At 37.5% G+C, this 27826-nt stretch overlaps 2 protein-coding genes across 3 annotated transcripts in view; one reads left to right on the top strand and one right to left on the bottom strand.

The window, feature by feature from the left end:
- LOC148939210 (venom serine protease 34-like) overlaps positions 1–26497 on the bottom strand; it is a 185278-nt gene extending 158781 nt beyond the window's left edge. The window contains exon 1 of the mRNA XM_089107272.1: positions 26376–26497. Coding sequence (XP_088963398.1) covers positions 26376–26378 — 3 coding nt within the window. The 5' untranslated portion in view covers positions 26379–26497. The remainder of the gene's footprint in view (positions 1–26375) is intronic.
- LOC148939209 (doublesex- and mab-3-related transcription factor 1-like) overlaps positions 22262–27826 on the top strand; it is a 65229-nt gene continuing 59664 nt past the window's right edge. The window contains exon 1 of one of the 2 annotated variants that reach the window (XM_089107274.1): positions 22262–22405. The gene's annotated coding sequence lies outside the window, so the exon portion shown is untranslated. The remainder of the gene's footprint in view (positions 22406–27826) is intronic. The other variant, XM_089107273.1, reaches the window with a different exon arrangement.

Here is a 27826-nt window from a genome sequence, read left to right as displayed (position 1 = left end):
GATGTTGGCACAATGTATTATTTATTATTTTTGTCCTTTAGAGCAGGGCACTTCGTATCGAAAAAATTGTCGTAGAAACTTCGGAAAGGAATCATTCAATTGGAAATTGTAGTGGCATGTGCCCTTCTTAATAGTCGAAAGTGATTGGAAGGCAACTAACACTCCTTCCAGGCCCACCATTTCCCGAAAGACATCCAATCAAAATTTTGAGATAGCCATTTTGTTCAGCGTAGTTAATTTCCACATAGAAATTATGTTTTAGAGGAGGACACGTCCCCACAGCCTTCAGGGCAAGGGTTCTAAGTTATGCCCGGTGGGCATGTAAGGTTTTTTATAGAAGGCGTTGTCGTAGAAACTTCAAAAAAGGCTCATTCGATTGGAAGTTCAAAGGGCTAGTGCCCTTTTTAATAGTCGAAAGTGATTGGAGGGCAACTAACACCCCTTCTAGGCCCACTATTTCCCAAAACACACCCAATCAAAATTGTGAGATAGCCATTTTGTTCAGCGTAGTTGATTTCAATATAGAAATTATGTTTTTGAGGAGGACACTCCCCAACAGCCTTCAGGGCAAGGGTTGTAAGGTATGCCCTGGGGGCATAAAAGGTTTTTATAGAAGGCGTTGTCGTAGAAACTTCAAAAAGGCTCATTCGATTGTAAGTTCAAAGGGCTAGTACTCTTTTTAATAGTCGAAAGTGGTTGGAGGACAAACCCCCCTCTCACGCCCACCTTTTCCCCTAACACATCCAATCAAAATTTTTAAATAGGCATTTTACTCATAGTAGTTTTAAGTTCTGGAAATTAGCTCTTTGAGAATGACAACCCCCTCTCAACCCTCAGGACAAGGGTTGTAAGTTATACCCTGGGGCTATATAAAGTTTATATTGAACGTGTTCTCCTAAAAACTTCAAAAAGGGTCCATTCGATTAGAAATTGAAATGGCTAGTGCCCTTTTTAATAGTTGAAAGTAATTGGAAGTCAACTAACACCCCTTCCACGCCCACCATTTCCCCAAACACATCCAATCAAAATTTTTAGATTGCCATTTTGTTCAGCGTTGTTGATTTCCAGATAGAAATTATGTTTCTGAGGAGGACACTCCCCAACAGCCCTCAGAGCAAGGGTTGTAAGTTATACCCTGGGGGCATATAAGGTTTTTATAGAACGCGTTGTCGTAGAAACTTGAAAAAAGGCTCAATTTCTGCTCGTTTTGAGTTTGACTCGGTTATTTATTGTAATTTCTGTTCGTTTTGGCTTGCATTTATTTATCGATTCTGATTTGTAGTAGTTTCACGCTCGGTAGATTATTTTATTTTATATTTGCTCATTTTTTGTTTAATGGAGTCCGTTCTTTACTTTTCTTTGAAAAACTTATTTTGTGAAAAAGTTTTCTTAATTATTTTGTAACAACACACTAATCTCACTTTTATCAGATCATCTTGAAAAACTTATCATTATTAAAACTAAAATAAATAGTGCTAAAAGTGCTTCTTTGCTAAAAAGCACATGAAAAGGATACTTCCTTTTATAAACAAACCGTTTTTATAATAACTAGGAAGCTGTCACGACTCAGTAACGATATTGTATACTTATTATAAATTAATACTTTAATGACTTCCCTCGCTTTCCTTTTGTCCTAATCCGATCCATGAGTAAAAAAATTCTTGCACAAACCCTTCTTCTTTTCTACCAGGCTTAAAGCGTTTCCACTTGTCTGACTAATATTTAAGATACGTTTTCAACTTTCCTCCCAAAGAAAAAATCTATTACTGAACAAACTAGTTTCCCAACATTACTCCACGCGTTTTCTACATTGTCAGATTTGGAACTTTTCGTTCCATATCTAACTTTTCCTCTGAAATTTACATCCTGTAGTCTATCAATACCAAAACTTCCCGGATGATAGCAACAACCTTCTAAATGATTAGTGTTTTAAAGCATTCAGAATCAGAAACTTAATCCAATCAAAATTGTAAATATATCAAAATATTAACTTTTTTTTTCAATTTTTGTGGTTCAGAAAAAATTAGTTTTGACAGTTTGTGTCGTAAGGTAATTGAAATCTATCGACAATCAAAATTCACTAGGAAACAAAAATGATCAGCCCTATGCTGGTTTATGAGATTTTATAAAGGGCGTACCGGCTCCACAAGGAAAGTGAGATGTTTGGCCATTCAAGGGCGCCTTAAAAGAAGGGGAAGGATCTAAACCCTATAAAACTACAAAGTAAGTGTTTTATATTAAAAAATAATCAAATGACCTAGACTTTATTGTTTGTCTTCTGTGGTGCTTCAAGCGCCACATTTTTTTAAATGTCCTGATTTCTTGGATTCAAACAACTCCGTCTTTCTAACCGTTGAAAACCTTTTCAAAAATTCCCATTTCTTTTAAAATCGACAGCAACTTTCATGAAGAATAAGAAAGCTATGAAAACATCTTACAATAAAATTTAAAAGATAGAGAATAGGGCCGACAAGAACGTACCCATAAAAAAGAAACTTAAGAATACAGAAAAGTTACGAAAGGAAAACCTATTTGAGTTTTTATATATTTCGGAGATTGGTTTTGCCTTTGGATATATCAGGTGATTCTTGATCGTCAAAAGATTATTTCGGCAAGTCGTTTACTGGCCTTCATAAAAGAGACTGAAAGAATCTGGATGAAAAAGGTCAGTTGATCATCAAGAATAATCCTCGAGCACCTCTTGACCTGATATACCCGTAGACTAATCAACGCGCCTTGGATATATTAGGTAACCTTTATTTCTCTGTACACTTTAGTGAGAACTTATTCGCTAGATTTATTTTAAGTATCTATATTTATTTTGAAATATATTTTGTGAGATTTTTCCAAGCTAAATCTAAACTAACTTGTTGTCTACTATCCGAAGAAAATTGGAAAGATTAATTCGGTTTTATCTATTCTTACAACTTCGTTTCTTTCAGGGCCAGTGACATTTGGCCTTTCAGTCCAAGACGGAGCGATAATTGCAGCAATTAATGTCATTGTTGTCGTTTTTGCCATTGTTCTGACATCGGTTGTTTGGGTTTATTGTATCTATCGCTCGAAAAACAAAGAATCGTACCCGAAGAAACGCTACCACCGGGATCTGAAGCTCCTGTACCTGATTTTACGATGCTCTACCCAGAAATTGTATTTTATTCCTTGTGTCTAATGTAATTCTAGCGGTGTTGGTAGTATTGTGATTGAACCATTTTTGTGACGTTGCACCATTAGTATTAAGGTACCAGCGACATTAATGTAAAAACAATTTTTGCCCCGAGACCCTTAAGGTATAACCCTTAAGACAAAAATAGTTTTGCCTTAAGATATAATAATGTGCTTACATTAATATAATATAAGGTGCTTATATTATAGTCTTTAAAAAAATATGAAAAAAGAAACGAAGGGGGAGGATCAGGGGCAACGTTCACCAACTTAACTGAAGGCTCCGCAGTCTTCCCGATTTGGTGACGAAGCTCGCTTGCATGGCAATAGTGATACAGAGCACGTGTCCGGTAAAACCTTCATTACGGACAGGAGGTGCCGTATTATTACGCCTAGTCCGCATGAAACGAAATCCGCAAAAACCCAATAATGAAACGAAATAAAGTTAACCTACTGCAAGGATTCTGAGGAGGAAAACTAGCGATTGCTGCAATGAGAAGGCATTGAGATCTATTTTAAGAGCAAAAGAAACAAGACAAAACTGTATATGATCAAGTGCTATTTTCAATTTCTCCAGTTTCTTATTTTTGTTCTGAGGACACCAAAAATCGTTTCTCTTGAGAACGGCGACCAAGTTTCCTCTAGTTTTAACCAATCTTCTTTTTCTTTGATTTATTTTATAATACATACGTCTCAGTTGCCTCGATCACAGGTTTTATCGTCTCAATTATCAAGTGTTTTATAAATTTAAGTATTTTAATTTTCAAAGCGCAAACATAACCAAAACTGGCATTAGTTATACAGAGCATGTGTCCTGTAAAACCCTCATTACCGGCAAGAGATGTCGCATTATGGCACCTAGTCCGCAATACACTGCATAACATCATTGCACCGTTTCAGCGAAATAATGAATACAAAATAAAGTTAACCAACTGCAAGGATTCTGAGGAGGAAAACTAATTGTTGCTGGAATGAGAAGGCGTTGAAATCTATTTTAATAGCAAAAGAAACAAGATAAAATTACACATGATCAAGTACTATTTTTCAATTTTTCCCAGTTTCTTATTTTTGTTCTGAGAGCAGCAAATGCCGTTTTTTTTAGGTTCAGGATAGGTGCCAGGTGGCTGAACCATTGCCAAGCCGAATCCGGTGAAATTGATGCTGAATTTAACAAGTAATTTTTATACTAATGATGTTACTTTGCCAAAACAGAAAAAAAGCACAAGAATTAGAAATGAATTGTCGTTAAAATGTTAACCATTTACTGAGAAGATACTTGACTCCCAAAGCTGAATTAAAACAAAGCGGATTTTGCTCATAAAAAAGACCGGATTAAGGATAAATCAGGGCAAATAATTTTTTCTTTTTAGCAAGCACGAAATCTTATAGATCATGTCAATTTTAAGTGGACTCTTCCTAGCCTAGCAAAGTTTAATTTTTTTGCAAAGTTTGTTTCATTAATTCATTCCTAGCCTAGCAAAATTTAATTCATTAATTCAAAAGTTTAAATCAAATAACTGATTGGGAGGTTATATGAATCATTTGCTCTCAAAGCACTCCATTCTGCAATCAATTGTAAAAGACTGCGCTGGAATCCATGCTAAAAGAATAAAAAATATTTCAAGTACACATATTAGGACAAAACAAACATAAGAACATAAACTGTGCGTTTCAGCGCGACAAGGTCACTTATCCTCGACCTTTAGACCTCAATAAAGACGGGGTGCTACCATTTCAAATAACCGTCACAAGAACTAAACGTTATCTCGTCGACAAGGAAAATCCGTCAGACCCACTAACCGTTAAAACATCGACAGTCATAACATCAACACGTCAGTTCATCGACAGTCACAATCGCTACCCGTCAGAACGTCGACAGTCATAACATCGACACGTCATAACATCTAAAAAAAAATTTAGATGTTTTGACTGTCGACGTTCTGAAGGTTAGTGGTTCTGACGGATTTTTGCTATGAAAAAAATTATTTCGCTCAGGTTAGGTTAGGTTTTAATATATTACGTTTTTTATATATTAGGTTTTAATAATTAGGTTAGGTTAGGTTTTCATAACTTCTAAAAAATTTTAGATGTTATGACGTGTCGATGTTATGACTGTCAACGTTCTGACGCTTAGTAGTTCTGGCGGATTTTCGTTATGAAAAAAAAATTACCTCGCTCAGGCTAGGTTGGGTTTTAATATATTAGGTTTTTTATATATTAGGTTTTAATAATTAGGTTAGGTTTTCATAATATCTGAAAATTTTTAGATGTTATGATCTTTCGATGTTATGACTATCGACGTTCTGACGGTTAGTGGTTCTGACGGATTTTCGTTATGAAAAAATTACCTTGCTCAGGTTAGGTTTTAATACATTAGGTTTTTATATATTAGGTTTTAATAATTAGGTTAGGTTATCATAACATCTAAAAAATTTTAGATGTTATGACGTGTCGATGTTATGACTGTCGACGTTCCGACGGTTAGTGGTTCTGACGGATTTTCGTTATGAAAATTTTTTTAGATGTTATGACGTGTCGATGTTATGACTGTCGACGTTCTGACGGGTAGTGATTGTGACTGTCGATGAACTGACGTGTCGACGTTATGACTGTCGATGTTGTTACTGTTAGTGGTTCTGACGGATTATTTTGACGGATTTTGTAGTGATTCTGAAGGTAGTGCTCCTGACGGTTAGATGTTATGACGCCTTTCCAATAAAGACGTCAAACATTAGAAGGATACTAGCTTGGTACCCCGTGAACATTACATTCAGTAATCATGCAAAAAGCAGGACAAGGATATATGTTTTTACATCCAGGGAAGGTAGTACTAGTCTAATAAGTAATTCCTGTGACTAGATAGTCGTAAAATCGATGTAATTTTTTGGTTGGTTCAAGTTAGCTGCAGGATGTTTTGTAACTCTACCTATGGAGTTTGAGCATGGTAGGTGACGTAAAGTCCGGATTCTGGACTCTTTCGAGGGTCACCACCACATTTACAGAGTAAAACTATTAGGAAGTTGACTATTAATCATCCAATGAAGCGTTTTTTGTTGGTAAAAATGTTTGCCTATTGTGCGGATTAACCGCCCAGGCAGCTGGTAGTCTTCCAATTCCAAGAACTAGCAGCAAAATATGAACTAATTGATGACCTTGAGGTTCTTGCTACAAAGTAAACAAATTTTAGTGGATGTTAAAAAGGCTTTAGATATCCTCCTCAAAGTTTTTTTTAATTAGGGTTTATTCATCAACCAAAAATAACAAAATCTAGAAGCTAAGCTTATAAAGGAGATCACTACCCCAACTCGGCCTAAAAAAAAATAATAATAATAAAAAAAAAAATCTATTTCTGTCTTTATTTACTGTTTGGACAACTCCAATCAAAGATTCCTTTTAGGGTATTTGTTGAAAAATTGCACGGCGCTTTAGGAAAAATTTCCTGTAACCATTTTTAAATAAAATTGCCATACATCACTCCCTGTGTTCCATGTCCAATGGAATGCAGATACGGCTCAATCCGATTAGCAATGGAAAAATCACAGATCAAAGAAAGATTGCGCAAACATATTCTCAAGCTAGAACGCTCAAAATGTCTAGAACAATCAAAATAGAAGTGAATAAAGGGTCAAAGATGACTGATTGGTTAACATGATAACACGGTAGCGGAAAAGTAACCAGAATACAAAGAAACCAGAGTTTTCAACGTATTGCATACCTAAGGATAGGAATAAAAATTTAAACAGCTTTATATACTTTAGATAATTTAATTGGGATAACTGTTTATTTTTATTTAGCTTACGTAAAAAAACACCATAAAAAGACGACTAATACCGTATCAACACATTGTTCTAATTATCATCTCCTCCTTCAAAAAAATTAGGGATTTTTTGTCCTAACTTCCTAGGGAAACGTAAATAAAGTTGAATAACTATGAGAATTGCTTTGGGATGAACATAAATCCCCAAGAAAAAAAAAATCACCGATCAGTGGTACCAATTGGGGGGGGGGGGGGGGTTCGGGGTTTTGGTATAAAGCTCCCTTCCAATTTGAATTAAATACTCATATTTCCGTTGCTGCAAATTTCTTCCTCTTTTGCATCGAAAACGAAAAAAAAATGATTAAGTTTCTTGACGACAATCTTATCGTTAAGCTGACTGGCCTACCCAATAGACTCATGTGTTAGCGTTGATCTTTTTTATGTCCCTTTCTGCTTTTTTTCATGTTTTACTTCACTATTCATCTTTTTGGTGTATGTGGGTAATAGATAAACGTCCTATTATCACAGCAGGAACGATAAGAATGGGTTAAGTTGGACAACTAATCCCCTGGCTCTGGGAGCAAAAACTGTTAAAACAGTCAACATTTTCTAGTTCAGTTGCATGTAGCATGTCTGAAGATGAATGAACTTACTCAGTCTGGTTTTATTGTCCTTCTTTACGATATTACATACTAATTTCTTAAATACAAGCTGGGGGAAATCCCAATATTTGAGAAAAAGGCTCTTATTAGACGCAAAAGTAAACGCTAAAACAATATTTTGGAAAGTAGCTTTCACAAAGAAATGACAACACTGACGAAAATTTAATGCTACCCTAAAAACTAAAACAACCAAAAACAAAACTATAGAAAATAGCAGCTTTCAGGTTTGATCATGTAAATCAGGAACTGATAACCGTCCATAGTCTACCATCAAAAGTGGTGTCAGGTACCACCTTTCCTTAAAAAGGGGTCTGAAATGCAAGAAAAGTCAACCAAAGACATACATTTTTTAATTTTTCTAGGAGTACTGATACTCCTGGCCAATTTTGTTGAAGTGCCAAGGACATCGAAATGAAAATTGTTTTGCCCCCTGGTTCCATTTAGTTCCTAGTTCCATTCTGGTTCCTATTCACACATGAAAACTGGAATTTTCTTTGATTTTCTTTTGTCTGTTGTACAACTTTTAAGATTTTTTCGTTGCGTAAAACAGGCCCCACCAAACAATTGTAATCAGGGTTGTGGAGTTGGTCCAATTTACCACCGACTCCAACTCTGAACTCCTAACATTCTTAGCAAAAACTCCGACTCCAAGATTTCTGCTAATTTACAGCAGAAATTCAATTTATAAGTTTCTCCTTAAATACATTTTTTTAATTTTAAAACATTCTATTCACCATAATTAGCCTACAATATTAATTTTGTTTATTATTGCCACTTTTAAGTTGTATTTAGGACTATTTGGCTTGACTCCAGCCTTTACGTGTTTCTATATCTCCGACTCCAAAGGGTCTATCATTATTTCTGTTGCTCCGACTTCATGAATCCAACTCCTGCTCCCTAGACCTATTTGTGACACCCAGTAGCCTATATCTACAGCTGATTGTCGAGCAATACAAGGATCAATAGGATGATAGAATCAGTATGTTAAGTCAGGCTATTGAACCAACATCGTTCTTTACTTAGGCAGCGCTATTGCGCTGCCTATGATTTCTGGTCGTTTTAAGTTTGAATTTTAACAGGTATTTGTATCTGTTGAGCTTAAGTTTAAAATTACCTATACTTTTCTTTTAAAAACTTATTTTTTGGGAAGTTTTTTAATTAGTTTTTGTTCGTTTTTCATTCCGAAAAATTCAAGTTTTTAAAAATTCCTTATTTCAAAATCAAACTTAAAAAAAGAAATCAAATATTTATCAAAATATCAAACTGGTATCAAAGTAACAATCTCAAAATGAAAAAATGGGTTTGAGTCAACCTTGGAGTTTGTATTATCTGATGTTTTTAACTATTTGAAACAAAATGGTTATCTCAAAACTTTAATGAGATCGGTTAGGGAAAAAAAGGTGAGGGGGGGACTAATTAACCTTCGGTCTCTTTTCTCTCTTTAAAGTGAACTAGAACTTTTTATTTTCAATCAAATGAGCCCTCTTTGAAGTTTATACGAGTATCCCTTCTATAAGAACCATATATATCCCCAGAATATAACTTACAACGCCTGTCCCTGGTCCCTGGGGGGTTGTGTCGACCCAGGAGTTTTAATATCTGATGTTTGAACTATTTTTAACAAAATGGTCACCTGAATTTTTTATCGCATGGGTTTATCCATCCGACAGACCCAAAAGCGTGGAGGGCGGGAGGGGCTAGTTGCCCTCCGATTTTTTTTTCACTCTGAGAAAATGAATTAGAACTTTTAATTCCCATTTAAATTAACCCTCTCTGAGGTCTATACGACCATCCCTTTCATAAGAACCACATACGGCCCCAGGACATAGCTTAAAATTGCCTGCCCCCGGGCCCTGGGGGGATGTGTCGACACCGGAGTTTTTGTTATCTGACCTTTGAACTATTTTTCAAAAAATAGCTCTCTCAAAGTTCTTATCGGATGGATTTGAGGGAAATAAGGCGTGGAGATGGGGGCTAGTTGCCTTCCAATCTCTTTTGACTCTTAAAAGTGACCGAGAACATTAAATTTCCAATCATATGAACTTTCAATTTTTCAATCAAATGAGCCCCTTCCAAATTTTATACGAGTATACCCTCCATACGAACCGTACATGCCCCCAGAGCAATAATTGCCCCGTGCCCTGGGGGGTTGCGTCGACAAAGGAGTGTTTCTTATCTGACCTTTGAACTATTTTAAACGGAATGGCCATACGTCAAGGAGTGTTTGTTATATGACCTTTGAACTATTCTTAACAAAATGGCTACATCAAATTTTTTATCAGATATATTTGGGGAAAGAGAGCTTGGAGGGGGAGCTAGTTACCCTACAATCACTTTTGACTCTTAAAAAGGGCACTAGAACTCTCAATTTTCAATCAAGTGAGCCCCCCTTGCAATGTATACGACGACCCCTTCTTTATGAAGTACCTCTGAGAAAAAAAATTGGAGTGTGGGGGGGGGGGGAGGGGAGACTATCTGCCCTCTGATCACTTTTGACTCTTAAAATGTGAATTACAACTTTCAATTTCCAATCAAATGAGCCCTCTACGTAGTTTATACGGGCATACCTTCCATAAGAACCACATATGCCCCCAGAGCAATATTTACAACGCCTGCCCTGGGCCCTGGGGGGGGGGTGTGGGGTTTGTTATCTAATTTTGAACAATTTCCAAGAAAATGGCTATCTCAAAATTTGTAGCGGATGGGTTTGGGGAAAACAGAGCATGAGGGGGGCTAGTTGACCTTAACTCTCTTGACTCTTAAAAAGTGAACTAAAACTTTAATTTCCAATCAAATGAGCCCTCTTTGAAGTTTATACGAGCATCACTTCATAAGAACAATATATGCCCTGGGCATAACTTACAACACCTTCCCCCGGCCCTGGGGGTTGTGACGACACCTGAGCTTTTTTTTATCTGACTTTTGAGCAATTTTTAACTTAATGGCTCTCTCAAAATTTGTATTGGATACATTTGGGGAAAAAGGGGCGGGGGGGGGGGATAGTTGCCCTCCAATCTCTTTTGACTCTAAAAACCGGAACTAGAACTTTCAATTTCCAATCAAATGAGTCATCTCTGAAGTTTTTACGAGCATTCCTTCAATAAGAACCATACATTCCCCCAGGGCATAGCTTAAAACACCTCCCCTGGGGCCTGGGGAACTGTGTCGACCCCGAAGTTTTCGTTATATGGTCTTTGAACTGTTTAAAAAACAAAGCTATCTCAAAGTTCTAATTGGTTGGGTTTGAGGAAAAAAGGGCCTGGAGGGGGAGAGGCTAGATACCCTACAATCTCTTTTGAGTTTTAAAAAGTGAACTAGAACTTTCAATTTCCAATCAAATGAGCCCTCTTTGAAGTTAATACGAGCATCCTTTCCATAAGACCCATATATGCCCCCTGGGCCTAACTTACAACTCCTGCCCTCGGGCCCTGGGGGGTTCTGTCGACACCGGAATCTTTTAACTATTTTTAACAAAATAGCTATCTTAGAATTTTTATTGGCTGAATTTGGGGAAATGGGTTTGGAAGGGGGGGAAGGTGGTTACCCTCCAATATCTTTTGACGCTTTAAAGTGTACTAGAACTTTCAATTTCCAATCAAATGTGCTCTCTCTGAAGTTTAAGCGAGCATTCCTTCCATAAGAGCCATATATGCCTCCATGGCATATATACCCTTGCCCCTGAAGACTGTGGGGGGAGTGTTCTGCTCAAACATATAATTCCCAGAACTTTCAACTACGTTGAACAAAATGGCTATATTAGAATTTTGATTGTAAGTGTTTGGGGAAATATTTGGCGTGGAAGGGGTTTTAGTTACCTTCCAATCCCTTTCGACTATTAAAAAGAGAACTAACCATTTAAATTTCCAATTGAATGAGCCTTTGCTGAAGTTTCTACGACAACGCTTTCTATACAAATCCTTATATGCCCCCAGGGCATAACTTATAAACCTTGCCCTGAGGGCTGGTGGAGGGGGGGGTTGTTATCCTCAAAGACCTACTTTCCTGAATTTCAACTACGTTGAACAAAATGGCTATCTCAAAATTTTGAGGGGATATGTTGGGAGAACTGGTGGGCGTGAAAGGGGGTCTAGTTTCCCTCCAATCACTTTCGACTATTAAAAAGGACATTAGCCCTTTGAATTTCCAATCAAATGAGTCCTTTTCGAAGTTTCTACGACAAAGTTTTTTATAATAACCTTATGTGCCCCCAGGGCATAACTTACAACTCCTGCTGGAGTGTCCTCCTCAAAAATATAATTTCTATTTGGAAATCAACTAGGTTGAACAAAATGGCTATCTCAAAATTTTGATTGGATGTGTTTAGAGAACTGGTGGGCGTGGAAGAGGTGTTAGTTGCCTTTCAATCACTTTTGACCCTTTAAAGGGCACTAGAACTCTCGATTTCCAATCGAATGAGCCCCCTTTGATGTTTCTACGACGACCCCTTCCATATGAAGGGCCTCTGGAAACAAGTAATATATAATAAATAATCATAGGCAGCCCCATAGCGCTCCCTAAGTAAAGAACGATGTTGGCACAATGTATTATTATTATTTTTTTCATACCAGGGCACTTCGGATTGAAGAAGTTTTCGTAGAAACTTCGAAAAGGGCTCATTCGATTGGAATTTGGAGTAGCGAGTGCCCTTTTTAATAGACGAAATTGATTGGATAGCAACTAGCCCCCCCCCCCCCACACCCATCATTCCCCCTAACACATCCAACCAAAATTTTGATATAGCCATTTAGTTCAGCGTAGTTGATTTCCAGATAGAGAATATGTTTTCGAGGAGGACACTCCCCCACAACACTCAGGACAAGAGACTTAAGCTATGCCCTGAGGGCACATAAGAACTATGTTTGGCAAAATGTATTTTTTTTTTCTTTAGACCAGGGCACATTGTATCGAAGAAGTTGTTGTAGAAACTCCAAAAAGGGCTCATTCAATTGGGAGTTGGAGTGGCGTGTGCCCTATTTAATAGTCGAAAGTGATTGGAAGGCAACTAACACCCCTTCCACGCCCACCATTTCCCGAAACACGTCCAATCAAAATTTTGAGATAGCCATTTTGTTCAGCGTAGTCGATTTCCAGAAAGAAATTATGTTTTTGAGGAGGACACTCCCCCACAGCCCTCAGGGCAAGGGTTATAAGCTATGTCCTGGGGGCATATAAGATTTTATAGAAGGCGTTGTCGTAGAAACTTCAAAAAGGACTCATTTGATTGGAAATTCAAAGGGCTAGTGCCCTTTTTAATAGTCGAAAGTAATTGGAAGGCAACTAGCCCCCCTATCACGCCCATTATTTCCCCAAACATATCCAATTTGAATTTTGAGATAGTCAGTTTATTCAACGTCGTTTTAAGTTCTGTCCCTTAGGTCTTTGAGGATGACAACCCTTCACAACCCTCAGGGCAAGGGTTGAAAGTTATGCCCTGGGGGCATATAAGGTTTATATAGAAAGTTGTTGTAAAAGTTAAAAAAGGGCTCATTTGTTTGGAAATTGAAATTGCCCTTTTTAATAGTCGAAAGTGGGTAGACAATAATTGACCAACCTCCCGAGCCCATTATTTCCCCAAACACATTCAATCAAAGTTTAGAGATATCCATTTTGTTCAACGTAGTTGAAAGTTCTGGAAATTATATATTTAAGGATGAAAAACCCCCCAGAGTCCGCAGGGAAAATTTTGAAAGTTATGCCTTGGGGGCATATAAGGTTTTTATAGTCAGAGCTGTCGTAATTACTTCTAAAGGGGTTCATACAATTGGGAATTCAGAGGACTTGTGCCCTGTTTAATAGTCGAAAGTGGTTGGAGGGTAACTAACAATCCTCTCACACGCACCATTCCCTCAAACATATCCAATGAAAATTTTCAGATAGCCATTTTGTTCAACGAAGTAGAAAGTTCTGGAAATTAGGTCTTTGAGGATGACAACCCCCCTTCCCCCCAGCCCTCAGGGCAAGGGTTGTAAGTTATGCCTTGGGGGCATATAAGGTTTGTATTGAAAATGTTATCCTAGAAACTTCAAAAGGGCTCATTTGATTGGAAATTGAAAGTACTAGGGTCTTTTTTAATAGCTGAAAGTGATGGGAGAGTGACTCTCACGCCCACCATTTTCCCAAACACATCCAATCAAAAGTTTGAGATAGCCATTTTGTTCAACGAAGTTGAAATTTCTTGAAATTATGTCTTAGAGGATGACAACCACCCTCACAGCCCTTAGGGTAAGGATTGTAATTTATGCCCTTGGCGCATATAAGGTGTTTATAGAAAGCGTTATCGTAGAAACTCAAAAAGGGCTCATTCGATTGGAAATCGAAAGGCCTATTGACCTTTTTAATGATCGAAAGTGATCGGAAGGATTAAATTTGTATAGTTAAGATCGATGTGGGTATAATGTATGATTTTTTTTATTTTTTTTACATACCAGGGCACTTCGTATCGAAGGAGTTTTCGTAGAAACTTCAAAATTTGCTCATTCGATTGGAAATTGGAGTGGCTAGTGCCTATTTTCAATAGTCCAAAGTGATTGGAGGGCAACTACCCCCCCCCCCCCCACCCACACGCCCATCATTCCCCAAAACACATAAAATCAAAATTTTGAGACAGCCATTTTGTTCAGCGTACTTGATTTCCAGATAGAAAGTATATTTTTGAGGAGGACACTCCCCCACAACCCTCGGGACAAGGAATTTAAGTTATGCCCTGAGGGCATATAAGAACTGTGTTGGCACAATATATTATTTATTATTATTTTTTTCTTTAGAGCAGGGCACTTCGTATCGAAGAAGTTGTCGTAGAAACTTCGAAAAGGGCTCATTCAATTGGAAAAAAAAAAAATAATACATTGTGCCGACTTCTTTTAAATTAAAAAAAACTTTTCCACAAAATAAGTTTTTCAAAGAAAAGTAAAGAACTCCATTAAACAAAAAATGAGCAAACATAAAATCAAATTTTTCTACGAAGCGTGATACTACCGCAAATAAGCATCGACAAATAACTTAAAATAACTTTACTTAAGCGCTGCCTAAGTAAAGAACGATGTTGGTACAACGTATTTTTTTTTTTTTTTTTGGTTTCCATACCAGGGCACTTCGTATCGAAGCAGTTGTCGTAGAAACTTCGAAAAGGGCTAATTCAATTGGAAATTGCAGTGGCTAGTGCCCCTTTTAATAATCGAAAGTGACTGTAGGGCAACTAGCCCCTCCCACGCCCATCATTCCCCCAAACACATCCAATCAAAATTTTCAGATAGCCATTTTGTTTAGCATAGTTGATTTCCAAATAGAAAATGTGTTTTTGAGGAGGACACTCCCCCACATCCCTCAGGGCAAGTGTTTTAAGTTATGCCCTGAGGGCATATAAGAACGATGTTGGCAGAGTGTATTATTTATTATTTTTTCCCTTTAGAAGAGTTTACTTTGTATTAAAAAAGTTGTCGTCTAAACTTCGAAAAGGGCATTCAATTAGAAATTGGAGTGGCTTATGCTCTTCTTAATGGTCGAAAGTGTTTGTAGGGTGCCTAATACCCCATCCACACCTACCATTTCCTAACGCACATCCTATCCAAATATTGAGATAGCCATTTTGTTAAACGGAGTTTTAAGTTCTGGAAATTAGGTCTTTGAGGATGACAACCCCCCCCCCCCACAGTCCTCAGCGCAAGGGTTGTAAGTTATGCCCTGGGGGCATATAAGGTTTTTTGTAGAACGCGTTGTCGTAGAAACTTCAAAAAGGGCTCATTCGATTGGAAATTGAAATGGCTACTTCCCTTTTTAATAGTCGAAAGCTATTGGAAGGCAACTAATACCCCTTCCGCGCCCATCATTTCCCCAAACATATCCAATCAAAATTTTGAGATAGCCATTTTGTTCCACGCAGTTTAAAGTTCAGGAAATAATACATTTGAGCAGGACACTCCCCCAACAGTCTTCAGGGCAAGAGTTATAGGTTATGCCATGGGGGTATATAAGGTTTTTATTGAAATCTTTGTCGTAGTAACTTGAAAAAAAGCTCATTCAATTTTAAATTTAAAGGGCTAGTGCCCTTTTTAATAGTCGAAAGTGATTTGAGGGCAACTAACCTCCCTCTCAAGCCCATCTCTTCCCCAAACACATCCAATCAAATTTTATAGATAGCCATTTTGTTTCACGCGGTTTAAAGTTCAGAGCCCCCAGGGAATAGGTTGTAAGTTATGCCCTGGAGGCATATAAGGTTTTTATAGATAGAGTTGTCGTAAAAACTTCAAAAGGGGCGCATTCAATTGGAAATTGAGAGGGCTAGTGCCCTTTTGAATAGTCAAATGTGATTGGATGTAATTAACCACCCTCTCACACGCACCATTCCCCCAAAGACATCCAATGAAAATTTTCAGATAGCCATTGTGTTCAACGTAGTAAAAAGTTCTAGAAATTAGGTCTTTGAGGATGACGCCCCTCCCCCCAGCCCTCAGGGCAAGGGTTGTACGTTTTGCCTTGGGGGCATATAAGGTTTTCTATTGAAAGCGTTGTCCTGGAAACTTCGAAAGGGTTCATTTGACTGGAAATTGAAAGGGCTAGTGCCTTTTTTAATAGTTGAAAGTGATGGGAGAGTGACTAACGTCCCTCTACGCCCACCATTTTCCCAAACACATTCAATTAAAATTTTGAGATAGCCATTTTGTTTAACGTAGTTGAAAGTTCTAGAAATTGTGTCTTATAGGATGACAACCACCCTCACAGCCCTTAGGGTAAGAATTGTAATTTATGCCCTGGGGGCATATAAGGTGTTTATAGTAAGTTTTATGGTAGAAACTCAAAAAGGGCTCATTCGATTGCAAATCGAAAGGCCTAGTGCCCCTTTTAATAGTCGAAAGTGATCGGAAGGCTTGAAATTTTTCTAATAAAGATCGATGTGGGTATAATGTATGATTTTTTTTTTGTTTCCATAACAGGGCACTTCGTATCGAAGGAGTTGTCATAGAAACTTCGAAAAGGGCTCATTCTATTGGAAATTGGAGGGGCTAGTGCCCTTTTTAATAGTCGAAAGTGATTGGAGGGCAACTAACCCCCCCCCACGTCCATCCTTCCCCCAAACACACAAAATCAAAATATCGAGATAGCAATTTTGTTCAGCGTAGTTGATTTCCAGATAGAAAATATTTTTTTGAGGAGGACACTCCCCCACAAGCCTCGCGCCAAGGGTTTTAAGTTATGCCCTGAGGGCATATAAGAACGATGTTGGCAGAGTGTATTATTTATTATTTTTTCCCTTTAGAAGAGTTTACTTCGTATCAAAAAAGTTGTCGTAGAAACTTCGAAAAGGGCTCATTCAATTAGAAATTGGATTGGCTTGTGCCCTTTTTAATAGTTGAAAGTGATTGGAAGGCAACTAACACCCCTTCCGCGCCCACCATTTCCTGAAAAACACATCCAATCAATATTTTGAGATTGCCATTTTATTCAACGTAGTTTTAAGTTCTGGAAATTAGGTCTTTGAGGATGACAACCCCCCCCCCCACAGTCGTCAGGGCAAGGGTTGTCAGTTATGTCCTGGGGGCATATAAGGTTTTTTGTAGAACGCGTTGTCGTAGAGACTGCAAAAAGGGCTCATTCGATTGGAAATTGAAATGGCTACTTCCCTTTTTAATAGTCGAAAGCTATTGGAAGGCAACTAATACCCCTTCCGCGCCCATCATTTCCCCAAACATATCCAATCAAAATTTTGAGATAGCCATTTTGTTCCACGCAGTTTAAAGTTCAGGAAATAATACATTTGAGCAGGACACTCCCCCAACAGTCTTCAGGGCAAGAGTTATAGGTTATGCCATGGGGGTATATAAGGTTTTTATTGAAATCTTTGTCGTAGTAACTTGAAAAAAAGCTCATTCAATTTTAAATTTAAAGGGCTAGTACCCTTTTTAGTAGTCGAAAGTGATTTGAGGGCAACTAAACCCGCTCTCACCCCAACTTTTCCCCAAACACATCCAATCAAAATTTTTAGATAGCCATTTTGTTTCACGCAGTTTAAAGTTCAGAGTCCCCAGGGAAAAGGTTGTAAGTTATGCCCTGGAGGCATATAAGGTTTTTATAGATAGAGTTGTCGTAAAAACTTCAAAAGGGGCGCATTCAATTGGGAATTGAGAGGGCTAGTCCCCTTTTGAATAGTCAAATGTGATTGGATGTAATTAACCACCCTCTCACACGCACCATTCCCCCAAAGACATCCAATGAAAATTTTCAGATAGCCATTGTGTTCAACGTAGTAAAAAGTTCTAGAAATTAGGTCTTTGAGGATGACGCCCCTCCCCCCAGCCCTCAGGGCAAGGGTTGTACGTTTTGCCTTGGGGGCATATAAGGTTTTCTATTGAAAGCGTTGTCCTGGAAACTTCGAAAGGGTTCATTTGACTGGAAATTGAAAGGGCTAGTGCCTTTTTTTATAGTTGAAAGTGATGGGAGAGTGACTAACGTCCCTCTCACGCCCACCATTTTCCCAAACACATTCAATTAAAATTTTGAGATAGCCATTTTGTTTAACGTAGTTGAAAGTTCTAGAAATTGTGTCTTATAGGATGACAACCACCCTCACAGCCCTTAGGGTAAGAATTGTAATTTATGCCCTGGGGGCATATAAGGTGTTTATAGTAAGTTTTATGGTAGAAACTCAAAAAGGGCTCATTCGATTGCAAATCGAAAGGCCTAGTGCCCCTTTTAATAGTCGAAAGTGATCGGAAGGCTTGAAATTTTTCTAATAAAGATCGATGTGGGTATAATGTATGATTTTTTTTTTGTTTCCATACCAGGGCACTTCGTATCGAAGGAGTTGTCGTAGAAACTTCTAAACGGACTCATTCAATTGGAAATTGGAGGGGCTAGTGCCCTTTTTAATAGTCGAAAGTGATTGGAGGGGAACTAGCCCCCCCCCACGGCCCTCCTTCCCCCACACCCACAAAATCAAAATTTCGAGATAGCAATTTTGTTCAGCGTAGTTGATTTCCAGATAGAAAATATTTTTTTGAGGAGGACACTCCCCCACAAGCCTCGCGCCAAGGGTTTTAAGTTATGCCCTGAGGGCATATAAGAGCGAGGTTGGCAAAATGTATTATTATTATTATTTTTCTTTTAGACCAGGGGACTTCGTATCGAAGAAGTTGTCGTAGAAACTTCGAAAAGGGCTCATTCAATTGGAAAAAAAAACATTGTGCCAACTTTTTTTTAAATTAAAAAAACTTTTTCCACAAAATAAGTTTTTCAAAGAAAAGTAAAGAACTCCATTAACCAAAAAATGAGCAAAAATAAAATCAAATAATCTACGCAGCGTGAAACTACTGCAAATCAGCATCGATAAATAAATGAGACCCAAAACGAAAAGGTTTCCATACAAGGGTACTTCGTATCAAAGGAGTTGTTGTAGAAACTTCGAAAAGGGCTCATTCAATTGGAAAAAAAAACATTGTGCCAACTTTTTTTTAAATTAAAAAAACTTTTTCCACAAAATAAGTTTTTCAAAGAAAAGTAAAGAACTCCATTAACCAAAAAATGAGCAAAAATAAAATCAAATAATCTACGCAGCGTGAAACTACTGCAAATCAGCATCGATAAATAAATGAGACCCAAAACGAAAAGGTTTCCATACAAGGGTACTTCGTATCAAAGGAGTTGTTGTAGAAACTTCGAAAAGGGCTCATTCGATTGGACATTCAAAGGTCTAGTGCCCTTGTTAATAGTCGAAAGTTATTTTAGGGCAACTAGCTCCCTCTCACGCCCACCTTTTTCCCAAACACATCCAATCAAAATTTTTAAATAGCCATTTTGTTCAGTGTAGTTGATTTCCAGATAGAAATTATGTTTTTGAGGAGGACACTCCCCCACAGCCCTCAGGGGAAGGGTTGTAAGTAATACCCTGGGGACAAATAAGGTTTTTATAGAACGCGCTGTCGTAGAAACTTCAAAAAGAGCTCATTGGACTGGAAATTGAAATGGCTAGTGCCCTTTTTAATAGTCGAAAGTTATTGGAAGGCAACTAACACCCCTACCGCACCCACCATTTCCCCAAACATGTCCAATCGAAATTTTGAGATAGCCATTTTGTTCCACACAGTTTAAAGTTCAGAAAATTATACCTTTGAGCAGGACATTCCCCCGACAGTCTTCAAGGCGAGGGTTATAAGTTATGCCCTGGGGGCATATAAGGTTTTTATTGAAATCTGTCGTAGAAACTTCAAAAAGGGCTCATTCGATTGGAAATTTAAAGGGTTAGTGCCCTTTTCAATAGTCGAAAGTGATTTGAGGGAACTAAACTCCCTCTTAAGCCCACCTTTTCTCCAAACACATCCAATCAAACTTTTGTTTTACGCAGTTTAAAGTTCAGAAAATTATACCTTTGAGCAGGACACTCCCCCCACAATCTTCAGGGCAAGGGTTATAATTTATGCCCTGGTGGCAAATAAGTTTTTATTGAAATCTTTGTCGTAGAAACTTGAAAAAGAGCTGTTTCGATTGAAAATTCAAAGGGCTAGTGCCATTTTTGAAAGTCAAAAGTGATTTGACGGCAACTAACCCCCTCTGACGCCCACCTTCTCCCCAAACACATCCAATCACAATTTTTAGATAGCCATTTTATTCAACGTAGTTGAAAGTTTTGTAAATTAGGTCTTTAAGGATAACCCCCCCCCCCACAACCCTCAGGGCCAGGATTGTAAGTTATGCCCTGGGGGCATGTAAGGTTTTTATAGAAAGCGATGTTGTAAAAACATCAAAAAAGGCTCATTCAATTGGAAATTGAAAGGACTAGTGCCATTTTAGTAGTCGAAAGTGATTGAAGGGCAAATAACTCCCCTCTCACGCCCATCATTTCCCCAAACACATCCAATAGCAATTTTGAGATATCCACTTTGTTCAACGTAGTCTAAAGTTCTGGAAATTAGGTCTTTTAGGATGATAACCCCCTCAGAGCCCTCAGTGCAAGGGTTTTAAGTTATGCCCAGGGGGCATGCAAGGTTTACATAGAAAGTTGTTGTAGAAATTTCAAAAAGGGCTCATTTGTTTGGAAATCGAAATTGCCCTTTTTAATAGTCGAAAGTGAGTGGGGAATAATTGACCCCCCTCCCACGCCCACCATTTCCCCAAAGACACTCAATCAAAGTTTAAAGATAGCCATTTTGTTCAACGTAGTTGAAAGTTCTGGAAATTATGTTTTTAAGGAAGACAAACACCCCCCAGCCCCTAGGGCAAACGTTGTAAGCTATGCCCTAGGGGCATATAAGGTTTTTTGAGAGGGCTAGGTTTGGCATGGGAATTGAGAGGGCTAGTGCCCTTTTTGATGGTCGGAAGTGATTATAGGGTAACTAACCACCCTCTCACGCGCACCTTTCCCCCAAACACATCCAATGAAAATTTTCAGATAGCCATTGTTTTCAACGTAGTAGAAAGTTCTAAAAATTAGGTCTTTGAGGGTGAACCCCCCCAGGGCAAGGGTTGTAAGTTATACCCTGGGGACATATAAGGTTTTTATTTAAAGCGTTGTCGTAGAAACTTCAAAAGGGCTCATTTGATTGGAAATTGAAAGGGCTAGTACAATTTTTAATAGTTGAAAGTGATGGGAAAGTGACTAAGGCCCCTCTCACGCCCACCATTTTCCCAAGCACATCCAATCAAAATTTTGAGATAGCTATTTTTTCAACGTAGTTGAAAGTTCTGGAAATTAATTCTTAGAGGATGACAACCACCCTCACAGCCTTTAGGGTAAGGGTTGTAATTAATGTGTAAACCACAGCCCTCTGGGCTGTGGTTTACACATCTTTTATTTCACTAGCTGAAAGTTTGGTGTTTCAGTTTTTTTGTATTTTGATGTGGCTACACACAAGGCCGAGTAGCTCTTTCCTAAAATTCAAATCTGTTAATCCAGAGACCATTAAAGGGCTTTTTTTTCCTCAATATTTTCTCAGTTTATTTCAAAATACACATTTTTTTATCCATGCGGTGACGCGTGAGCCAAGGACACTGATCTGTGGACCATTACAAAAAAACCATACCGGAAGAACCACAGTTCTTCCGGTATGATTGTAAATCTTTCCGGTCTTTTTGCTTCTTCTTTAGCGGCATATTTGTCAAGAAAATTAAAATGATCCTTGGTTAAATTTGCTCCAGCCGGGAGGTGAATTACACAATAATACTACGGAAACAAAATTTATGGGCTCGAAATGCAGGCAGACACCTTTTTAGTACATAACCACAGTGCGTGGTCATATTTGTTTTAATCCTAACGAAAATTTAGGGGGGGGGAGGGGGGACACGATGTATTTTTTAAAATCTGGGGGGCAACTTTGTTTTTTGATAAAAAATGTTGCTTGCATGCTTGTTCCAACCAGGTATACACACATGGAAAGGACCATCTGATTTTCACCCTGCCCCCAAAAATCATCTTGATTTGGTATATGATTCTCGCTCTTTTTTCTTTGTTTTACTTCTCTAAGTAGAAGATACTGATACCCAAACAAATAAATTCTTGCAAATGGGCCTGGATCAGCCAGCTGAAGAAATCAGTTTCTTCCACATTAAAACATTCTGTCATTTCGACTAAAAATTCGGCTCAATCGCGCGTTTTCTGTTCTTGTTTTTCATGACCAGCAAAAAATATCAAATAAGTCGAGAAAAGAAATGAAATACTATAAATAAAAAATAAATCGAGGAAATGAAAATAATCAATAAAAAACAAATCGAGACGGAATGAAATAAATAATTTTGGTTACACATTTCAAATGATTTAAGAAAGAATCCTTCTGGCTTTCTTTCTCAAATTCTATATGGAAGAAACAGAAGAAATTAGAAATACACTGAAATATAGGTAATATTACAAACCATAGAGCTACTCTAGCTGATTTTTAATCATTATTCAGTCCAAATAATGCCAGTTAGAATGAATGGCAGGGGGGTTGAATCAAGATTAAGCCTGTAGCACACCCCTACTGATTCCTTAATTTTTACTCATAAAACATACCAGCCTACTGCTTCTACCTTGTTATGCAAGGACTTAAATGGCGTATGGCTCTAAATAGCAAGAGGGTTGCTTTTGTATTCATGCCTCAACAATTTTAAAGCAAAGATGCAAGTTTAAGCAGGACATTCCCTAGGCTAGTGTAGCTAAGGAAAATGACTTTTGTTGTGCCTAGCAAACCACTCATTTACATCAGAACCGAAGTTTAAACTTACCTCTCATTTAAATCAATTAAAATATACCCTCACCCCCCTATGTGCAAATAGGCCTATATACCCTGAATTGGTATACATAGGGGTGGGGGTGAAATTCATTTCTGACAAAAATTATTATTGTATTTTGAAAGAGCATCAAGTGGTGTGTTTACTTTATTCATTAGTCAATAATATGAACAATGAAAAATTTACTGCTACATTTCAAACTAAAATGATTATTATATTTGGAAAGAACATAATAAAAGGCATCAAGTGGTATGTTTACTTTATTTGTAAGTCAATGATATGAACAATGAAAAATTTACCCCTACTTGATGTATTTCAAATTAGGCTATTGGTGTGGACTTTTCTCCATTTATACTATCCTTTCTTTGCTATTATTTTTGCTGAATCTTAGATAGTATTTTCTCCTAAGTAAAGTACAGTAAGTGCTAGAAGCAGAGCTGTATCCAGTTTTTTTTGGGTGGTAGAGGGAGGTTGTCAAAAGAAATTATTTATTTTTCAGGGAGGGGGAGGTTACAAAATAATTTTTTTTTTTGGGGGGGGGGGGGTACAATTTCTTTTTAAAGAGCATCAAAAATTTGTTTACTTTCATTTTTGTTATTTTACAAGTCTGACAAACCTTTTTTTTGGGAGGGGGGGGGGTCTAACCCCCTCCCCCTTGATACAGTCTTGACTAGTAGTAATATCTGCAATAATGTCTAATAATGCTATAAAATAAAATGAAATAACAAGAAATAAGGGATTTGGACCTCTCAAAACATTAAGATATTTCTGATTTTCCCTTAGTATATTTTTACAAGACTGTCTTCTGTCCCCCTCCCCTATCCCCTTGGGTAAATTTTTATGGGTATGCCTTATGAAGGACAGTTGATCACTTTAAAATGCTGTGAACTAGAATTGCATGATGATATCAACCATTAGAAAGTGACATTAGGAAATATACTTAGTGTGACCTTGTACTAAAGAGGCACAGATAGATGAATGGTGTGCAGAGGGCCAAAATTACAGTAATTTAGCAATGATAAATCAATAAAGCCCTATTTTTATTAATGAATTCAGGAAAAGTTGGCCATTTAATTACAAATTTGGTAAGCAGTCCAAATATAACTAAATAAGCTGATTTGGGTCAGTGGCAGATCCAGAGGGGGGGGGGGGGCAAGGGGGTGCACCCCCTAACATAGTCTAAAGTAGTGTAATTTACTGAATTGATGCATTTTTGTGTTAATTAAAGTTGCTCTTAATGCAAGTTTCTTGGATCAACCTATTTTGTGCCCCCCCCCTCCTAAAATATCCTTGATAAACAGAGATCTGTGTAGCATTCAGGAGTGTCCCAAGGCTCATTTAATTGGGGTGGGGGGCAATGTTCATGAATTTTACTAAATTGCTATCTGAATTATGCTGAATTTTCTGCAGAAATCAAGGATTTTGCTAAATTTCTGCTGAAATTTGCGCCTTTGGCAAAATTTTTACCAAATGCCAAAAAAGTGGGGGGGGGGGGGTTGCCACCCCTCCCTCCCCCTCAGGATGCCCCTGGTAGCATGCATTTTATACTGAAAATGCATTCCAATCACACCTACCAGTAAAAATGTCAAAATTTATTAATGTGTCTTCTATTGGTCAGTCATGAATTCAGGGGTGTCTATTCACAAAAATGTTAGGAGGGAGAGCCAAAATGTATTTTTCAATATCTAAGGGCAGTAAATTGAGTGTTCTCAACTTTTTTTTATGAAAATACCAAAAAAGGTATTTTTCAAAATAAAGAGTTAGAAAGGTTATTTTGCACAAATAATCATTGCTCAATGGCTAAATGTTCTATGCTGTACTACCAAACATACTATTATGTACAATTGTAAAATGCTGAAAAACAGGGCATGAAAAGGTTTCTGGTAGTAATTTGTCCTGGCATGCACAAGTGCAAGTTCTACCTGCTGTCTTGTATGGTTTTTGACTGGGCTTCTGGGAATAAAATGCTGTGATAAAAAGAGTTTGACCATTTTGCCAAGCTTCAGGGCACAGTCACCTAACCAGACCTCTTGAGGGTTGTGATGGCATCATGGTAAGAAATGTCTCTAGGAGGAGGGGGACAGAACATCTATAGAGCCACCCTGTCCCCCCTCCAGTGCATAGGCCTGTGTGAATTTAATGCCAGGCTACACTGAAGTCCTTATTGTGGATAAAACTACACAGAACTACAGGGCCAATTATGTGTCCTGTTTCTAATTTTCTGAGTTGAACAATGTCTTACATTAAAAGTTTTGTTTTATTTGTCACCTGAAAAAGCTACAAATTATTGCATTAGAAGGTAATGTTTAAAACTAAGCTAGTGCCAATAAATGTTTTTTAAAACTAATTTTAATTTCTGTGTTTCTATTGAAAGTGTTACATTAAAATTCAAGGACAAATGTTAATCATCCATAAATTTTTTCTTTAACAATTGACAACCATGTCCTGTCTATTGGGGATTATTCCGTAGGGGATTTTAGCATATTCCTGCAGGGAATGGCATATATTTTTGATTTTGTAAGCCTTATTGCAACCAAGATATTTTCAGAACATTTCTATTATTTAAAAATTCTGTGTGTTTGACTACTTTTACTGTGCATATATACCTGAGTACACTGGCGGATACAGGGGGGCGAGGGGGCGCCCCCTAAAATAGTCTAAAGTAGTGTAATTTACTTAATTAATGCAAGTTTGCATTATTTAAACTTGCTCCTAATGCAAGTTTATTGGCTCAACCTATTTTGACCCCCCCCCCCCTAAAAAAATTTTTGGGTCTACCCTTGCCTGAGTTTCTCTGGCCTACAGTTTTTTTTAAAGATTTTCATGTAAATTGCCTGTTTTTACTTTTTTACATTTAAAAGTTTTGTTTTATATCCATCCCCTCCTTTAACAACAATTACTAAAAGTATGCATAAAAAAGGAAATTCGTCTGCTGCAATATTTTCCAGGCACACACAGAAAAATTAATTTTGAGATATTTACGGATCCAGCACAGATCACGTATCTGCAACACATAGGTAGGAGTTTATATGTAAAATTTAAGAGAACTTAAATCCAATAAAAAAAAAACAGATGATACTCCAGTGAGGGGGAGGGTCTTTTGACATGTACATTCTATTTTACATTGCCTGATGCGAGCATGTACGTGCCTGAATTACTAAAATTAAATATAATTTCTGTTTCGGTATCAGAAATATGGAAATGTCACATAAAAAAAAAAAAAATATAATTGACACCATTGTGATTTGCGTGAGGAGAGGGAAATTATCCATTGCAATGGGAAGAAGGGCCTGTAGCTTTCTTTTGGATATGCATTTTTCACAAAAATATTTGGTATTAATGGGTAAGGGTACATGGCACCACTAATGATTCCAAAAACCTTATCCCACACAAAGAAAATAAAAAATAAACCTACCAAAAACTAAGCAGAATTGAAATATGTATAATAACTAAAATTCTTCCTGAAGTGGTAACGAAAAACATAGGGAAGACGCTTTTGAAGCAATGAATTAAAAGAGAACAAATTATTTCGACTGATTCTTTCTGATTAAAGTTCATGGCTAATTTCGCTTTTATCACCCACACAGAACTTAGATTACCATAATAATTTGGCATTGACCTCTTTTACTTCCTTTTGGCTATGTATATTAATAACAATTTTTGACAGACCACATGTAGATCAGGCGAAACAAAATTATTCAGACTTTTTCGATTCCTGAAAGTCAGTTCAGATTATATCCAAGGACATATTGTCGCTATTACGCCTATAGATTGCATGCGAATTTTTAGCCTTCTGAGATGATTACCAATAACTGTTCGCTTAACTGCATTCAAAGGGAAGATAAAAAAAAACGATTAATTGTGATCTCGTAGATCGATTCTCCCAATTTACATTCAGGGGCGGATCCAGGAATTTTTTTTTTTTTGGGGGGGGGCAAAATAGGTTGATCCGATAAAAAAAATTAGGGGGGGGGGAAATGGGTTGATATGATAAACTTGCGCCAGGAACAAGTTTAATTAACGCAAACTTCAGTTAATTAAGTAAATTACACTACTTTAGACTACGCTAGGGGGGGGGCCCTGGATCCGCCACTGTCTACATTAAAGAAAATTAAAATCCGACTCCTAGGCTACTTACCTTGAAATTAAAAAAAGAAAAAAAACTTTTAACGTCTCTAATTTTGTGACGGAGGTAGAGATATTCAGTTATAATTAAACTTCCATAATTAGAAAGTGTGAATTCTTTTCGATTAAATGGAACATAATTTTTCAAGTTAAGGAAAGGGCAGTCCCTAAAAGTGTTCTAGCCTTCCTGCTAGGAAAACGCTTTAAATCAGTGCAAAAGAAATATCTTGATCAATTTGGCCGCTTTGGGAGTTTCCTATGGTGCAACCCGCTTTGATTGAAAACTATGCCGACACCATTTCACTGTCTTTTCAATCAAATTTTATAGTCAAACCCCAAATTGTACAAAGGTTTCAATTATACGAGCCTTCAGCTTAGCTAGCGAGTTTTGGTAATTACCATAGAAGTATAAAAATATCAGATACGACATTTAGGCGTAACAGTGACGGTCAGGATTGTCACCAAAGGAAAAAAATCACTATTTTCCTTTAGTAAAATTTATCAAAAAAGATATTAGTGGTGAAAAACTTTAGTATATCAAATACATCCATATTTACCAAGTAAAGCAATTAGGATAGTGGTATTTATGTCGAGTAACTGGCAGCCAATTGCACGAAATTTTCAAAAAGCCAAAAATCACCAACGGTGGCAACCCTGTTGATGATATGCGTGCGCGCATTTCTTGAGTACGCAGCAAATTTGGGCCTGCTACTTTCTGGATCTCGGCAATATAGTTTCGTATATGTCCTTGCCTTCTTTTTTTTAATATCAAACCCCCTCCAAAATAATTCCTTAACTAGCACTTAACTGTAAGAGATAGGCCTGCATGTATCAGAAGCAGTAGATAACAACGCATTTACATATTGTACTACAAAATTGGAAAAATACTGGGGCTTAGAACGATCCCATATTCCCCCCTAAGTTT

The sequence above is a fragment of the Artemia sp. Qi Xiang Cuo genome, chromosome 21, assembly GCF_049724085.1.
Source record: "Artemia sp. Qi Xiang Cuo chromosome 21, ASM4972408v1, whole genome shotgun sequence".
NCBI lineage: Eukaryota > Metazoa > Arthropoda > Branchiopoda > Anostraca > Artemiidae > Artemia > Artemia sp. Qi Xiang Cuo.
This window is presented reverse-complemented; position numbering and strand designations above follow the sequence as displayed.